This window comes from Phyllobates terribilis, unplaced genomic scaffold, assembly GCF_046119375.1.
Source record: "Phyllobates terribilis strain yellow unplaced genomic scaffold, ASM4611937v1 Scaffold_3__8_contigs__length_932513732, whole genome shotgun sequence".
Taxonomy (NCBI): Eukaryota; Metazoa; Chordata; class Amphibia; order Anura; family Dendrobatidae; genus Phyllobates; species Phyllobates terribilis.
This window is the reverse complement of record NW_027362763.1, coordinates 42,459,515-42,478,445: the sequence shown is the minus strand read 5'-3', so window position 1 is coordinate 42,478,445 and position 18,931 is coordinate 42,459,515. Positions and strand designations below refer to the sequence as shown.

General features: G+C 46.5%; 1 protein-coding gene across 1 annotated transcript; it reads left to right on the top strand.

Moving 5' to 3' along the window:
- The first annotated feature begins 16,313 nt into the window (after nucleotides 1-16,313).
- On the top strand, nucleotides 16,314-17,698 carry LOC141257908 (taste receptor type 2 member 39-like). The gene has a single exon (XM_073672914.1). The coding sequence runs from the start codon at nucleotides 16,419-16,421 to the stop codon at nucleotides 17,220-17,222; it is 804 nt and encodes a 267-aa protein (XP_073529015.1). The 5' UTR covers nucleotides 16,314-16,418; the 3' UTR covers nucleotides 17,223-17,698.
- Nucleotides 17,699-18,931: the final 1,233 nt, after the last annotated feature.

Genomic DNA, 18,931 nt, shown 5'->3' with positions numbered 1-18,931 from the left:
ACCCCGTCTAAGCACAATAGCCAGCCCTCGGTCCCTCAGATGTGGACAAGTAAAAGACCATTTCCTCCTAGCCATGAGAAAGCTAAGAGGTTGAATTTCACCATCTGCAAGCTCTTGGCTACAGAAATGCTGCCTTTCCGCCTGGTGGACACAGAGGATTTTCGAGACCTTATGTCCGTCGCAGTGCCCCAGTACCAGATGCCCAGTCGGCACTACTTCTCAAAGAAAGGTGTGCCTGCGCTCCACCAGCATGTCGCACACAACATCACCGCTTCTTTGAGAAACTCTGTGTGTGACAGGGTGCATTTCACCACAGACACTTGGACGAGTAGGCATGGACAGGGGCGTTACATGTCGCTGACTGGGCACTGGGTAACTATGGTGACAGCAGGACAAGGGGCTGCTGTCCAAGTCTTGCCGTCCCCACGAGTTGTGCGTCAATCCTCTTTATGTCATTTTTCCTCCACTGCTTCTGCCTCCTCAACCTCCTCTCGGTCTTCCACCTGCACCCAAAGCCTGTCTGGTCATGCCACAAGCTTTCTAACTGTGCAGAAGGGATCCTGCACACCTCCTTACTATGCTGGCAGTAGGGCTCAACGTCATCAGGCGGTTTTTACATTGAAATGTCTGGGAAATGTGAGTCACACAGCTGAGGAGTTGTGGTCAGCTCTGGAGAACCAATTTCATGAATGGTTGTCTCCACTGGACCTGAAACCAGGGAAGGCCGTGTGCGACAATGCTGCAAACCTGGGTGCGGCCCTTCGCCGGGGCAATGTCACACACGTGCCTTGTATGGCTCACGTGTTGAACCTGGTTGTCCAGCAATTTTTAGCCCACTATCCCAGACTAGATGGCCTTCTGCAGAGGGCACGGTCGCTGTGGGCTCACTTCCGCCATTCGCATCCCGCAGCTCAGCGACTTACATCTCTACAGAAGTCGTTGGGCCTGCCACTTCACCGGCTAAAATGCGATGTGCCTACCCGGTGGAATTCAACTCTGCACATGTTGCAGCGACTGTGGCAGCACCGACAAGCCCTGGTGCAATACGTTCTGACGTATAGCCTGGGCCAACGAGATTCAGAGGTGGGGCAAATCACGCTGGAGGAGTGGTCTCAGATCAGGGACCTATGCACCCTTCTGCACAGTTTTGAAATGGCGACGAAGATGTTTAGTGCTGACGATGCCATTATCAGCATGACTATTCCGGTGATTTACATGCTGGAGCACATGTTAAACAGAATTCGGAGTCAGGTGGTGGCACAAGAGGAGGTGGAGGAAGTAGAGGAGGAGGAGTTGTATGCGGAAGGGCTAACATCTGCAAGGTCCAGACGGTCGGCAGCACCAAGGCGGCAGGCATGTGAGGGTGGGGGAGATGATTTTACCAGGGCGCATGGTAGCAGCCAAACTAGTGAGGAAGGTGCAGGAGCCCAGGAAGAAGTGGAGGACGAACTGATGGAAGACTCATCAGATGAGGGAGACCTTGATCACATTTCTGTTGTGCGAGGTTGGGGGGAGAGGACAGAGGAAGGAAGCATGATTGCTACCTCGCCACCAACACAACAGGGACTTGGTGCTCCTGGATGCGCAACACACATGAGTGCCTTCTTGCTGCACTACCTGCAACATGACCCTCGAATTGTGAGAATTAGAAATAATCCTGACTACTGGGTTGCCACACTGTTAGATCCCCGGTACAAAAGTAAATTTGCAGAAATTATTCCTGCCATAGAAAGGGATGCACACATGCAGGAGTATCAGCAGAGACTGTTGCAGAATCTTACATGTGCTTTTCCACAAAATACCAGTGGTGCACGTAGTGAATCTCACAGTTCCAACTTGCCAACCGTGGGACCGTCAAGTGTTCAGCACTCAAACCGTAACAGAACCACAGTATCTGCTGGTAACATCAATTTTGCGGAATCATTTCACCACTTTTTTAGCCCATCCTTTGCAAGGCCACAGGAGACAAGAAGTCTGACACATAGTCAACGCCTAGAGACGATGGTACAGGAGTATCTCCAAGTAAACATTGAAGCCACGACTGTGTCACTGGACCCTTGCTCTTTTTGGGCTTCCAATCTGGATAAATGGCCGGAGCTAGCCACTTACGCCTTGGAGATCTTGTCATGCCCCGCAGCCAGCGTTCTGTCTGAACGTGTGTTCAGCGCTGCTGGTGGTGTGCTGACAGATAAGCGCACGCGGCTCTCCACTGATAATGTAGACAGACTCACGTTCATAAAGATGAACAAATCATGGATCCGAAACGACTTTTCTACCCCTGTGTCATCCTGGGGAGAGTAAAAGCTTGATGATTGGTTAAAATCACCCTACCAACCGTTTTAAGCTTTCAAATTACTAATCATGTTTATCTGTATCTTGACTGGAAAATAATTTGGGCTTTGTAGCAGTGTGCAGCACTGATCCTATTAGGCCATCTATAATAAGCTTCACCAGATTTAAAATTAAAAATAATTTTTAGCTGCATCTAGCCCGGAAAATAATTTTGGGGCTCCGAGATGCGCAAGACACATAAGTGCCTTCTTGCTGCACTACCTGCAGCATGACCCTCATATTGTCAGAATTCGAAGTAATCATGACTACTGGGTTGCCACACTCTTAGATCCCCCAAACTTTTCGATCAACCTTTTCATTTTAATAAAGACCAAAAAAATGGTCATTTTTGAAATTATAAGCATTAGCAGGTTGTTAGAAACTGAAATCAAACAGTTTTCAACTCAAAACTTTATTCTAGGTGATGTTACATTTTCACATAGGACCCCTTGTTCGAAAGGAGCTTCTGAACTCTCTCGTCCATTGAATTTGTCAGGTTTTGGATGGTTTCTGCTTCAATTGTTTTGCATGAGGACAGAATACCCTCCCAGAGCTGTTGCTTAGATGTGAACTGCCTCCCGCCATCATAGACACTCCTTTTAATGATGCTCCAAAGGTTCTGAATGGGGTAGAGGTCAGGGGAGCATGGGGGTCACACCATAAGTTTGTCCCCTTTTATGCCCATATCAGCCAGAGATGCAGATGTTTTATGTGCAGCATGAGATGGTGCATTATCATGCAGAAAAATGATCTTGCTGTGAAATACACGGTTCTTCTTCTTGAACCATGGCAGGAAGTGCTGTTTGAGAAAATCCACATACATTATGGAGTTCATCTTTAGCGCCTTCAGGGATCCTAAAGGGGCCGACAATCTCTCTCCCCATGATTCCAGCCCAAAACATTACTCCACCTCCTGTAGCCGTGTTTGCGTGGGGTGTCCATCAACCAGCCATCCTCCACTCCATTCATCTGGACCATCGAGCGCTGCACGGCACTCATCCGTGAACAAAACAGTTTTGAAATCAGTCTTCATGTAATGTTTGGCCCACTGGAGCCGTTTCTGCTTGTGTGAAGTGGATAGAGGAGGTCGACAGGATGGCATATGCACAGCTGCAAACCTCTGAAGGACCCTGCATCTTGTTGTTCGGGGGACGTTGGAGGCACAAGCAGCTTCAAAAACTTGTCTGCTGCTATGACAAGGCTTTTTTGCCGCTGCTGTTTCAACCTGACGTAATTGCCTGTAGGAAAGAGTCCTCAATTTGCCCTTATCAGCACGCACACGTGTGTACTGTGAATCAGCTACATACTTCTTGATTGCCAAGACACTTCATCCTGATCATCGCACAATGTTGATTGTAGTCATGCCTTGACCTAAACACTCCACAATTTGTTGCTTCTCAGCAGCCGACACATCCTTTTTCTTTCCCATTTTGGCAGAAAATGTAGGCTGCTTAATAATGTGAGAGAGCCTTCTTAAGTAGTCTTGCCTTTCATTGGACACACCTGCCAAACTAATTAGCACAGGTGTCTGCAATTGCTTACAGTGATATAAAGAGCCCTGACACACATCACCATCAATGAGTTTAACTGACAAACAAACAAATTCTTCCCTTATCACTCCTAAACACTTTTTGCATAATAATTTGGAACGCGGTGTACATGTGCTTTTCCACAAAACACCAGTGGTTCACGTAGTGAATCTTACAGTTCTAACTTGCCAACCGTGGTCTGTATGGAATTGTTCAATAAAGGGCCCAAAATTAAGATAACATAGATGGGAGAGGTCTCTATGAATAGGAATTCCTAAGTATTTGATACCCTGTGAGGGCCAGGCAAAGGGAAAGTTGGACTGGATGGAATCCTATATGGATTTAGGGAGGGAGACATCGAGGGCCTCAGACTTCGCTGCATTGATTTTAAAATTTTACCATGTAACAAAGTGATCTATTTCAGCCATAACAGCAGGGATGGATATATGTGATTGAGTGATATATACTAGGACATCATCAGCAAATAGAGAGCACTTGTACTCGGTGCCTCCCACCTCAATCCACCTAATATTGGGGTTATGGCGAATTGATGAGAGCAGGTGCTCCGTCACTAGGATGTATAAGAGAGGGGACAGAGGACATCCCTGCCTTGTCCCATTGGTGATTGTGAAAGGTGATGAAAATGTTCTGACGCACCCCCTGGGCCTTGGGACACCCGGAGCCGGACACTTTTTGGTGGATGCTGGTGGTTGTAGTCTTCGTGGCGGCGATCCGGTTCCGTGGCTCAGGGCGGTCAAACCAGTGGCGGAACAATTTATGTGGTTTTGATGTTTAAATGTCCGACTACGCCACCCGTGGATTGCGGTCAGAGTGAACCGCCGCTACAGGGCAGACCGCTAAGGCTGGTGTTGTGGGTGCAGCAGAGCGTAGCATAACTCCCCACGGGAGGAGTATAGCCTCAGGGCAGTGTATGCGGAGGATGGGGGTGATGGTGCAGGGCAGCAGCAGTAACGACACGGAGTCAGTGATGCAGTTCAGGGCCTTTACTCACAGTTCTTATTATCCAGACCACGTCTGCAGGTAACGGCTGCCCACGTCGTACTGTGCCCACCAGGTGAGGGGCTCAGACAACTCCCAGATAACTTTGGAGCGCTTCACAGGACCCCCTTTGTGTGTCCTTTGTCTGGCCTTTCTTACCAACACTTCTGTCCGGCTGCCTCGGGCCTCCTCTTGGTAAACTTGGCGCCAGTTTCCCTGACCCTATGTGGTGCCTTCCTAGCGGGTGGAGCAAGGGGCTGCGCCACATAAAAAGTCAGAGCCTCCGGTTTCTAGCTGAGGGTCGTTTCCTGCCTCCACTAGTTCGGGGACCGGTCTCCCCCTTTGGCCTGACCCCTCCACGCAGGTGGATTCGGGCGTGCGGTGGCGACTCGCCCGTCCGCACCCCTGGGATCCCTTCATTCCTCGTTCCTGGAGCCTTCTCCGCTCCTCTTCCTTCCTTCTCCCTCTTGCAGGCCTGGGCCTCTGTTACTAGGCCCGCCTCCGGAGCAGAGCTCATGCAGAGCCCCTGCTCCCTGCCACTTCTGCTCAGACTTCTCTGCACTGAACTAAGATGGTGCCCACCTTTTATACTCCCTTCTCAATGCACCCAGGAACTGCTTCCTCCCTGCTCCTGCACTGCAGGGTTCCCCTTCCTCAGTGTTCCCTCCCCCCACTCCAGCCAGGGACAGGGACTGTTGTGCCCATCTCAGGGGCATATTGGTCGCCCTGCCCCACGGCAATGTGGTGTAATGCATGCAGGTGTCGGGTCCTGATCCACACTCCATCCTTATCTGAGAGTGAGATATCACACCTCTGGGTGAGGTGCAATACGTCTGTAGCAACCGAGCCCTCGGTGCTACAGTTCCATTTATCTTCAGCCTAGGTGACGTATTGTGATACAGGGCCGTGATTTTGGCTATAAAAGGGTCCCCTAGACCCCTACCCCAAGCTTTTTAAGAGAATCATATATGGCGTGCCAGGAGACTCTATGGAATGCTTTCTCAGCATCCAATGAGAGTATCTACTTACAAATTTTTAACTGCATCTAGCCCAGGAAATACTTTGTGCCTAGTAGCAGTGTCTGCTAGTCAGCGGATTATCCCGGCTGTTAAGCAAGCTACACCACCTGTAGTTTGGACACTTAATTTTTTCAAAGGAAATGCTTCGGGACCACGGGATACTTAGTGAAGAGCATCAGGAGGCACCCCAAGGCATAGGGGCTGGGACTGGCACTAGGATGCCTTGCGGTGGACAGCCGAGCTCGATCCTTATAAAAGCTTTTTAACTGCAGCAGCTTTAGTGGACGCTACTGGAGCGGCTGCTGGCATGAGACTTGCCCTCCAATAGATCCTTGTAAATGGATTTAAAGTGTATTCATTCAAATTAGAGGGACAATTTAAATTAAAAAGCTTAGAGCTGCCTCCACCACAGGGGGGCTCTCTCGACCCACCAGCAGACAGGCACCAGTATTGGGAGAGGGGGGCTGGCCGTCAGGGTTCACCGCGGCTCTGGCACAAACCCGGTGACACGGAGGTGGCACGGGCAGGAGCGGACTGGCCGTCTCGGCTTCTCACTTTTTGGATTTTAGAAGGGCATGACATGCCTATATCTGTGTCTCCCCCTCCTTTTACTCCTCCACCTCTTTTCTTTTCGCATGACTATATGTACTTGTCACTTTTCCATGTGTTAGTTGTGTCTTCTGAGCAGTTTGTCAGCTTTTGGACACCTTTGAAGGTGTTTTCTATGTGTTTCTATGTGTTTTTGTTTGCCTGCCATTGGTTTTAACGGTGTTCGAAGGTGTTCGACGAACAGTTCGACGAACAGTTCGGCGAACACACGGGTGTTCGACGAACCGAACCGAACTCGAACACTACGGGGGTGGCTCAACACTACACATAAGTGCCTTCTTGCTGCACTACCTGCAGCATGACCCTCATATTGTCAGAATTCGAAGTAATCATGACTACTGGGTTGCCACACTCTTAGATCCCCCAAACTTTTCGATCAACCTTTTCATTTTAATAAAGACCAAAAAAATGGTCATTTTTGAAATTATAAGCATTAGCAGGTTGTTAGAAACTGAAATCAAACAGTTTTCAACTCAAAACTTTATTCTAGGTGATGTTACATTTTCACATAGGACCCCTTGTTCGAAAGGAGCTTCTGAACTCTCTCGTCCATTGAATTTGTCAGGTTTTGGATGGTTTCTGCTTCAATTGTTTTGCATGAGGACAGAATACCCTCCCAGAGCTTTTGCTTAGATGTGAACTGCCTCCCGCCATCATAGACACTCCTTTTAATGATGCTCCAAAGGTTCTGAATGGGGTAGAGGTCAGGGGAGCATGGGGGTCACACCATAAGTTTGTCCCCTTTTATGCCCATATCAGCCAGAGATGCAGATGTTTTATGTGCAGCATGAGATGGTACATTATCATGCAGAAAAATGATCTTGCTGTGAAATACACGGTTCTTCTTCTTGAACCATGGCAGGAAGTGCTGTTTGAGAAAATCCACATACATTATGGAGTTCATCTTTAGCGCCTTCAGGGATCCTAAAGGGGCCGACAATCTCTCTCCCCATGATTCCAGCCCAAAACATTACTCCACCTCCTCCTTGTTGGCGCTGTAGCCGTGTTTGCGTGGGGTGTCCATCAACCAGCCATCCTCCACTCCATTCATCTGGACCATCGAGCGCTGCACGGCACTCATCCGTGAACAAAACAGTTTTGAAATCAGTCTTCATGTAATGTTTGGCCCACTGGAGCCGTTTCTGCTTGTGTGAAGTGGATAGAGGAGGTCGACAGGATGGCATATGCACAGCTGCAAACCTCTGAAGGACCCTGCATCTTGTTGTTCGGGGGACGTTGGAGGCACAAGCAGCTTCAAAAACTTGTCTGCTGCTATGACAAGGCTTTTTTGCCGCTGCTGTTTCAACCTGACGTAATTGCCTGTAGGAAAGAGTCCTCAATTTGCCCTTATCAGCACGCACACGTGTGTACTGTGAATCAGCTACATACTTCTTGATTGCCAAGACACTTCATCCTGATCATCGCACAATGTTGATTGTAGTCATGCCTTGACCTAAACACTCCACAATTTGTTGCTTCTCAGCAGCTGACACATCCTTTTTCTTTCCCATTTTAGCAGAAAATGTAGGCTGCTTAATAATGTGAGAGAGCCTTCTTAAGTAGTCTTGCCTTTCATTGGACACACCTGCCAAACTAATTAGCACAGGTGTCTGCAATTGCTTACAGTGATATAAAGAGCCCTGACACACATCACCATCAATGAGTTTAACTGACAAACAAACAAATTCTTCCCTTATCACTCCTAAACACTTTTTGCATAATAATTTGGAACGCGGTGTACATGTGCTTTTCCACAAAACACCAGCGGTTCACGTAGTGAATCTTACAGTTCTAACTTGCCAACCGTGGTCTGTATGGAATTGTTCAATAAAGGGCCCAAAATTAAGATAACATAGATGGGAGAGGTCTCTATGAATAGGAATTCCTAAGTATTTGATACCCTGTGAGGGCCAGGCAAAGGGAAAGTTGGACTGGATGGAATCCTATATGGATTTAGGGAGGGAGACATCGAGGGCCTCAGACTTCGCTGCATTGATTTTAAAATTTTACCATGTAACAAAGTGATCTATTTCAGCCATAACAGCAGGGATGGATATATGTGATTGAGTGATATATACTAGGACATCATCAGCAAATAGAGAGCACTTGTACTCGGTGCCTCCCACCTCAATCCACCTAATATTGGGGTTATGGCGAATTGATGAGAGCAGGTGCTCCGTCACTAGGATGTATAAGAGAGGGGACAGAGGACATCCCTGCCTTGTCCCATTGGTGATTGTGAAAGGTGATGAAAATGTTCTGACGCACCCCCTGGGCCTTGGGACACCCGGAGCCGGACCCTTTTTGGTGGATGCTGGTGGTTGTAGTCTTCGTGGCGGCGATCCGGTTCCGTGGCTCAGGGCGGTCAAACCAGTGGCGGAACTATTTATGTGGTTTTGATGTTTAAATGTCCGACTACGCCACCCGTGGATTGCGGTCAGAGTGAACCGCCGCTACAGGGCAGACCGCTAAGGCTGGTGTTGTGGGTGCAGCAGAGCGTAGCATAACTCCCCACGGGAGGAGTATAGCCTCAGGGCAGTGTATGCGGAGGATGGGGGTGATGGTGCAGGGCAGCAGCAGTAACGACACGGAGTCAGTGATGCAGTTCAGGGCCTTTACTCACAGTTCTTATTATCCAGACCACGTCTGCAGGTAACGGCTGCCCACGTCGTACTGTGCTCACCAGGTGAGGGGCTCAGACAACTCCCAGATAACTTTGGAGCGCTTCACAGGACCCCCTTTGTGTGTCCTTTGTCTGGCCTTTCTTACCAACACTTCTGTCCGGCTGCCTCGGGCCTCCTCTTGGTAAACTTGGCGCCAGTTTCCCTGACCCTATGTGGTGCCTTCCTAGCGGGTGGAGCAAGGGGCTGCGCCACATAAATTGTCAGAGCCTCCGGTTTCTAGCTGAGGGTCGTTTCCTGCCTCCACTAGTTCGGGGACCGGTCTCCCCCTTTGGCCTGACCCCTCCACGCAGGTGGATTCGGGCGTGCGGTGGCGACTCGCCCATCCGCACCCCTGGGATCCCTTCATTCCTCGTTCCTGGAGCCTTCTCCGCTCCTCTTCCTTCCTTCTCCCTCTTGCAGGCCTGGGCCTCTGTTACTAGGCCCGCCTCCGGAGCAGAGCTCATGCAGAGCCCCTGCTCCCTGCCACTTCTGCTCAGACTTCTCTGCACTGAACTAAGATGGTGCCCACCTTTTATACTCCCTTCTCAATGCACCCAGGAACTGCTTCCTCCCTGCTCCTGCACTGCAGGGTTCCCCTTCCTCAGTGTTCCCTCCCCCCACTCCAGCCAGGGACAGGGACTGTCGTGCCCATCTCAGGGGCATATTGGTCGCCCTGCCCCACAGCAATGTGGTGTAATGCATGCAGGTGTCGGGTCCTGATCCACACTCCATCCTTATCTGAGAGTGAGATATCACACCTCTGGGTGAGGTGCAATACGTCTGTAGCAACCGAGCCCTCGGTGCTACAGTTCCATTTATCTTCAGCCTAGGTGACGTATTGTGATACAGGGCCGTGATTTTGGCTATAAAAGGGTCCCCTAGACCCCTACCCCAAGCTTTTTAAGAGAATCATATATGGCGTGCCAGGAGACTCTATGGAATGCTTTCTCAGCATCCAACGAGAGTATCTACTTACAAATTTTTAACTGCATCTAGCCCAGGAAATACTTTGTGCCTAGTAGCAGTGTCTGCTAGTCAGCGGATTATCCCGGCTGTTAAGCAAGCTACACCACCTGTAGTTTGGACACTTAATTTTTTCAAAGGAAATGCTTCGGGACCACGGGATACTTAGTGAAGAGCATCAGGAGGCACCCCAAGGCATAGGGGCTGGGACTGGCACTAGGATGCCTTGCGGTGGACAGCCGAGCTCGATCCTTATAAAAGCTTTTTAACTGCAGCAGCTTTAGTGGACGCTACTGGAGCTGGAATTACGCGGCTGCTGGCATGAGACTTGCCCTCCAATAGATCCTTGTAAATGGATTTAAAGTGTATTCATTCAAATTAGAGGGACAATTTAAATTAAAAAGCTTAGAGCTGCCTCCACCACAGGGGGGCTCTCTCGACCCACCAGCGGACAGGCACCAGTATTGGGAGAGGGGGGCTGGCCGTCAGGGTTCACCGCGGCTCTGGCACAAACCCGGCGACACGGAGGTGGCACGGGCAGGAGCGGACTGGCCGTCTCAGCTTCTCACTTTTTGGATTTTAGAAGGGCATGACATGCCTATATCTGTGTCTCCCCCTCCTTTTACTCCTCCACCTCTTTTCTTTTCGCATGACTATATGTACTTGTCACTTTTCCATGTGTTAGTTGTGTCTTCTGAGCAGTTTGTCAGCTTTTGGACACCTTTGAAGGTGTTTTCTATGTGTTTCTATGTGTTTTTGTTTGCCTGCCATTGGTTTTAACGGTGTTCGAAGGTGTTCGACGAACAGTTCGACGAACAGTTCGGCGAACACACGGGTGTTCGACGAACCGAACCGAACTCGAACACTACGGGGGTGGCTCAACACTAATCTCCACCCACAGGGACTCTACATTTTCATTAGATTCACATATATCCTCCCACAAGATGGGTTTTAAGGATGATTTTACATATAAACACCTTCCCCCTCGCTTGTTTGTACGGTCATTTCTGAAAAGACTATAGCCCTGTAAATTAACTGCCCAGTGATGGCTCTCGTCCAGCCATGTCTCAGATATCCCCACCATGTCATAATTATTTTCCAACAAAATTAATTCTAATTCCTCCATTTTGTTGGTGAGGCTTCTGGCATTAGTGTACATGCTTTTTATGTATCTCTCTGTACCTCTATTCCTTCTTACTTTATTGACTATTCTAACCCCACCCCCAATTTCTTTATATGTGCCCAGGTCACTATCTGCACTATCTTCCCCACCTATAAAATGAATACCCCCCCCATCCCTAGTTTAAACACTCCTCCAACCTTCTAGCCATTTTCTCCCCCAGCACAGCTGCACCCTCCCCATTGAGGTGCAGCCGGTCACTAGCATAGAGTCTGTAACCAACTGAGAAGTCGGCCCAGTTCTCCAGGAACCCAAATCCCTCCTTCCTACACCAGTTCTTGAGCCACTTATTTATCTCCCTAATCTCCCATTGCCTCTCTGGTGTGGCACGTGGTACAGGTAGTATTTCAGAGAATACCACCTTGGAGGTCCTAGCTTTAAGCTTGCAGCCTAAATCCCTGAAATCATCTTTAAGGACCTTCCACCTACCTCTAACTTTGTCATTTGTGCCAATGTGCACCATGACCGCTGGGTCCTCACCAGCCCCTCCCAGTAATCTGTCAACCCGATCAGCGATGTGCCGGACTCGAGCGCCAGGTAGGCAGCACACAGTTCGATGATCCCTGTCTTTGTGACAGATTGCCCTATCTGTTCCCCTAATAATTGAGTCCCCCACTACCAGCACCTGCCTGGCCTGCCCTGCTCTCCTATTTCCCCCCTTACTCCTCTGGCCTTCAGGGGACATGTCTTGCTGCAGCAGTGCTACCCCTGTACCGACACCCCCCTCATCTTCCAACTTTGCAAACTTATTGGGGTGTGACAGATTAGAACTAGCCTCCCTGGCACTCTTCCCTCTACCCCCCTTCTAACTGTCACCCAGCTAGCTGCCTCACTGTCCAGCAGCTCCCTACTACCACCATCCCCCACATCTACCCCAGTGAGCTGCCGCTCAGTGAGCAGCTGACTCCTTTCCATATTGTCAATGGATCTCAGTGTTGCCAGCTGCTCATTTAGATCCAGTACCTGGGCTTCCAAACGCACAACGTGCACACATCTCGTACAGCAGTATGCAGTATGCATGATTTAGATGAAGGAATTGAGGGTAAACTGATTAAATTTGCTGATGACACAAAGCTAGGAGGGATAGCTAATACTAGAGAAGAGAGAGAGAGGATTCAAAAAGACCTAAATAAACTGGAGCAGTGGGCAGCAACCAACAGAATGGTTTTTAACAGGGAAAAATGCAAAGTACTACATCTGGGCAATAAAAATGAAAAAAGCATATACAGAATTGGAGGAATAGAGCTAAGCAACAGTACATGTGAAAAAGACTTAGGTATACTAACAGATCATAGACTGAACATGAGTCAACAGTGTGATGCAGCAGCAAAAAAGGCAAATACAATTCTGGGATGTATTAACAGAAGCATACAGGCTAGATCACGTGAAGTCATTATCGGTCTTTACTCCTCTTTGGTCAGACCTCATCTGGAATACTGTGTACAGTTTTGGGCACCACATTTTAAAAAAGACATAGACAAACTGGAGCAAGTTCAGAGAAGAGCGACCAGAACGGTGACTGGTCTGCAAACCATGTCCTATGAGGAACGGTTGCAGGATTTGGGAATGTTTAGCTTGCAAAAAAGAAGACTGAGAGGAGACTTAATAGCTGTCTACAAATATGTCAAGGGCTGTCACATTGTAGAAGGATCATCTTTTTTCTCATTTGCACAAGGAAAGACTAGAAGCAATGGGATGAAACTAAATGGGAGGAGACACAGATTAGATATTAGAAAAAACTTTTTGACAGTTAGGGTGATTAATGAGTGGAACAGGCTGCCACGAGAGGTGGTGAGTTCCCCTTCAATGGACGTCTTCAAACAGAGGCTGGACAGACATCTGTCTGAGATGATCTAGTGAATCCTGCTTTGAGCAGGGGGTTGGACCAGATGACCCAGGAGGTCCCTTCCAACTCTACCATTCTATGATTCTATCCGTGACTGGCTGTTCAAGGATACCATACATGTGGCAAGATCTACACTGGACAGCATTGTCAATAATGGAGCTCATTTCCTAATGGGGATTGCCCTAGTCAGAAACGTTAAGTAAAAAGAAATGTAAAGAATTAATAATAAACAGACAGCAATTCAGTCCAAAATCCTCCCTTCCAAACTACCTGAATCCAAGTCACTGAACAGCAAGTCACACATTTACTTCCGTCTGCACTTACACTCTGGTCACACTCAGCTCGTTCACACTCGCTAAGGGAGAAGATTTAAAGAGGTTTTTGTTTTGTTATTTTTTCCCTTTTGCAGCAATGCACCCTACAGCTCAATGCACTTCCAAAGGACTGGATGCCCCAACCAGCTGCCCCTTATAAACCCTTAATTATGACCCCTCACCCTTAATTAACCCCTTGTGAGTATAGCTACACCTCAGGATTTAAGTTAAATTTAGTTAACCCTTAAATACACAGGTAGTAAACTAAGAGACTGTAAAACTAGTGAGAAAATAGGTTTTAAAAAGCCCAATAAAACTAAGCAGGTAGAAAAGCACTCAGCAGTTCAGAAAAGCACTCAGCAGTTCTCAATTTTGCAACTCACAGCAATTCACACAGGTATTTTCTGCAGGATTCCCAAATACCTCTTCACTGAACAACAAGTCACACACTTACTTCCGTTTGCACTTATACTCTGGTCACACTCAGCTCATTCACAATCGCTATAGAAGAAGATTTAAAGAGGGTTTTTTTTTTTTTTTCCCCTTTTGCAGCAATGCACCCTACAGCTCAATGCACTTCCAAAAAGGAGTGCTGCTGTGCAGTGCTGTGTGCTGCTGTCCTCGCTCTGCATGTCCTCCTGCCAGGTTGGGTCAGTTACTATATCATCCACCACCTCGTCTTCCACTTCCGCACTGTGGTCCTCCTCCTGACTTTCTGGCAATTGTGTCTCATCATGGTCCACCTCTTTTGACTCTTTCCCCTCGTCACCTTCATGTGACCATGGCTGCTCAAATATTGGGGCATCGCTACATGCGATCTCCTCTTGCCCCACTTCAAGTGGACCAGGCGAGAGGCCTGAATTTATAAATGGAAAAGTGAACAGCTCTTCGGAGTGTCCAAGTGTGGGATCAGTTGTCTCTGGGCACTCGGCATGGTAGGAGGAAGGAGGTTCAGGGTGAAGAATATGCGGTCCAGACTTACAGCTACTGAAACTTGAACGTGTGATAGACAAGGTGGTGGTAGCTAAGTGACTGGAAGCATTATCTGCTATCCAGCCAATAACCTTTTCACACTGCTATGTGTTCAATAGTGGTGTGCTGTGGTCCCCTATTAATTGGGACAGGAAGGTCGAGCGAGAAGAAGTGGGTGTTTGTTGTGGCACAATTTCAGCTTGCCCACGGCCTCGGCCTCTGCATGCACCATTACCAATTCCCCGTCCCCTGCCACATGCTTTGCCCATTTTAAATGGAGGACAATATCTTCCACGCTCACTACAAATGGCTGAATTTGGAGCAAACTTATATGTGATCCGTGTGATGGACAAGCCACAGTTTTAAATACCTGGCCTGTAGGTAACTATATTGAACAGCAAACTGGTGTCAATTACATCACTGACACACTGAAACAAATTTTTAATGGATTTCAGAAATGGCAGTGTTTTCAGCGCAATTATATGTCATCTGTGTGACGGAGAAAACACAGTTTTAAATATCTGCATTTTTAGCGCTGTAATATGGAAAGGACCTGGCTGTATTCTGCAGTGCCAACAAGCAAATGGCACAGAAAAACGGTGTTCTCTGGATTGCTTTTTAAGCAAATAATGAGGATTAAGATCCAAAAAAAAATATTCCTGGCCCCTGAGACCTGGCCCTATTTCCAGAAATATCTAACAGCAGCAGAAGGCAGAACTGGAATGGAGCCTCTTGTGCTATGTGCACTGTATTCTGCTATATACACTGCCTGCCTATACACCCTGCCTGCCTGATATCTCTGCAGATGGATTAGTCCTCAGAAGGACTGTTTGTTGAGATGGATATGTGTCTCTAATATAGTTTGGTACACCTACACTAACTAAAAACAAGCAAATCTCTCCCTAGCTTAGCAGCAGCTCTCTCTACACTGTCTGATTCCGGAGTGACTGTGATGATCATGGCAGCGCCAGGTCTGATACAGACCTGATGACGCTGTGCGGCCAGCCAATCACTGTAATGCCACAACCAACATGGCTACGTCATTACAGTGAGTGTCAGGCAATCCCTGCATGTTCATTGGCTCTCTAAAGAGCACAGGGAGGAGACCCGAGCTCCCGCCCAGCAACCCCAGAAATACTCGGCGAGCACCGAGGAGTAGCGAGCATGTCGCTCATCACTAAGTGATATACATGTATTTTTCAGGCAATTAAGGTTTGCAGTATTGAGGTTTTTTGCAAAGTTATTTGCCTCAAATCTAATATTTTGTGAAAATTTAGCAATGTTGACAAAATTAAGTTTCAAAAGGTCTGCTCATTTACAAAAATAATAATTTGTTCTCTATTAGATTTCTAGGAATAGGTATACTAATCTATTCAATAACCTAGGCCCCCATAACTGCTGATATCAACAATATTAGGCCCTAGACCACTAGGAATATTTTAGCATCTCATCACTAGACCACCAGGAATCCTAATATTTGTTTTCAACTGTTATCTTCAGACAGGACACAGAGTATTACATTTTCTGACCTCGGCAAATGGCTATGTAGATTCTTATAATTAGGGTAATAATAAAAATAATCTTCATCATCTACTGTACATTCTTACTGAGTGGACAAGGTTTCCTACCATTTATAGATTAGATTATAGACTTCTTTTCTTGTTTTTGATATGTGAAACGTTTTACATTTAAATCTAACTCTATTCGTTATTTATAGATTTGCAGACAAATATTATGCAAAACCTGAAACACATAGCACAAGGTCTCTTTTGTCCTTGTATCACTGTAATCCATCATAGATACAGACTGACTTGTCCTTAATACACATAGGGGATCTGGTGTTGGCTTCTTACAGAAAAAGAGATTTCAGAAAATGACCCTTGAATATAACTTGCTTCCTGAAACATTAGTTCTTTTATCCATTTCTATCCTTATCATCATCATCGGATTGTTACTAAATGGATTTATTGTCATAGTAAACTTGTTTTGGTGGATGAAGCATCAAACTCTTCAAACCTTGCATGTACTCATTACCAGCTTGGGACTGGTGAGAATCATCAGTCTAATTTTGTATATGGAGTTTATAATTTTTATCATATCTGGTTTTTCTCTGTTTCAAATATATAAACTTGAATACATAGAAACAGCTATCATACTTATAGACTTCTGCGGTCTGTGGTGGGGCTCAGTGCTATCTGTCTTCCTCTGTGTGAAAATCACAAACTACAGCAACAGACTCTTCATCAGACTCAAGATGAACATCTCCAAGTTGGTCCCCTGGATGCTTCTCATCTCACTGGTCATCTCTTTTCTGTCCAGTTTGCCTTACAGCTGGGTTCTGTTTTCTATTCATCATATTAATGGCACTGATTGTAGAAAGAGAACCATGGAAACAAACGTCAATCTGTTCATTATCATCTTTGCTGGATCCATCATACCATTCTCGATATTTTGTGTCTCCATTTATCTCATCATTTTGTCACTCTTGAGACACAGCCGAAATATGAACAGTCAAGACTCCGGCTTCAGCGACGCTCAAAAAGAGATCCACATCAGTGTCATTCGATGTATGAGCTCATTCTTAGTATTTTATACTTTGCATATCATAGTTTATATCAATATGCCATTAGTTTGTTTCTTGAGAATATTTGTTTTTAATTTCATAACTGTTACTTGCATGTGTGCCTATCCAAGTCTACACTCAATTTCTTTAATTGTCTGCAACAAAGAGCTGAGAAAATCATTCCTTGTTGTTTTCTCTTGTACTTGTATCATGCTCCTAGATTCGATACCTTGAGCTTGTGTTATGTGATCGGCTTCTCTTTGTGCCGAGCCATAGGAGACATAGCTTTCCTCTGATTGTTTAGGTTCTGCTATTCTGGCTGCAGTCTGTCTAGCTTAACACAGGCGTTTACATTTTAATTTTTTTCTGCCTATCATCTTTTGGGTGCAGTTTTATATTCTGTCCCCCAGCTGGCTTTTCCTGATGGTGATAGATTCTTTTGGATGTTCTGACATTCTATTGATGTTTTGAGCCAATCTGTAAGTTTTCAGCAAAGGGTTTTCGCTTTTCTGTTTCTTTGCTATATTTTGCACCTATATTTTATCTTTAGAAAGTAGTGAATATATTTGTTAACAGTACTTGCTTTATTATTTGTTTTGTATTTCATTATTTACTTTACTCACTCTGGGATCTTTCCTTTGTTCAGCACACGTCTCCTCTAGTAGGTAATTCAGACTCTTCTCTGCCTTCTGGTTCTTTAGGAGGAATGTGAAGCAATTTGACAGCCTTTTAGGTAGATAGGTCCAAGTTGCCATCTGTGGTTAGGGCTATCTCTGTGCCAGCAGGCACCACTAGGGACTGTGGAATCAGGATATAGTCGGTACCAGAACTGGCTGAGTCAGTTGCGGTTTTCAGTGTATAACCTATTTTTCCCGAGTTTCCGTGCAGGCATAACAACTTGGTTAGGAAATTTGAAGCAAGAAACCCTATAATGTCGCTTATCATTTCCATCCACTGCATCTGTTATGTCATTAACTCTATGGAGAGATGGTATTAACTCCCTTGTCAACTCAACAGTAACATTAATTTTGCTAGAACCCATTCTGATGATCATCACTCAATAATATTTGGCTATAAAAATGATGGAAATGAATCAGGAAGACAACCATGTGAGAACCACTAGTGAGAAGCCAAAAGTCTATGAAGCAAAAAACTGACAAGCAAAAGAAATTCTAAAGTATTCCTTTATGAATGTCCTAGGAGGTCAACCATGTCCTCCTTTCTTCTTCACATAAACTTGTGTTCAGTGATAGGAATCGGTCCGTTTTTCCGTTTTTCCAAATCAGTCCTCGGGTTGTAACTGGCTGCAAGTTGATCCACCATGAGCTGTTGAGTACACTTGTTTATTTTCTCCATTTGCCTTTTGACTTTACTCCTTTCTCCGATTGTGCATTTATTTCTATGCACCATAAACTTGGAATTGACTCTGTGTTGTCTATGGCTCAGTAGTGGGAGTCTCATCTTTCACCTCCAGATGGCACTATTTGTGCAGATTCTGATTCTGTTTTCCTCACGGTTGGATCATCCTTTCCCATGTGGACTATATAAGGATGCATGCTATACTCAGCTCCTGTCCACACTGTACCTTTTCGATTTGATATTGAAATATTAAAGGAATTATCCAATCTGGGACATTTATGGCATATCAATAGAAGTGGATTCCACCATTGGCAACTACATCTATCTCAAGAATGGTGGCCCTTTGAGGATAGAAGAGGCAGGAGGACATGCATGGCTATTTATCTATTCTTACCAGCAGGGCTGGCTTTATATTGAATGGTGCCCTTGTGCAAATGTGCCCTTTGGTTTCTACACCCCATTGTTTATTTGCCCAGAATACATGATGTAGCGCCGGCGTCCCTGCCCTCTGCTAGGCAGGGACGCTGTTCCCCTCACCTCTCTGCTCCGTGCCCGGCGTCCTCCTCCCGCTCTGCTGGCAGCGC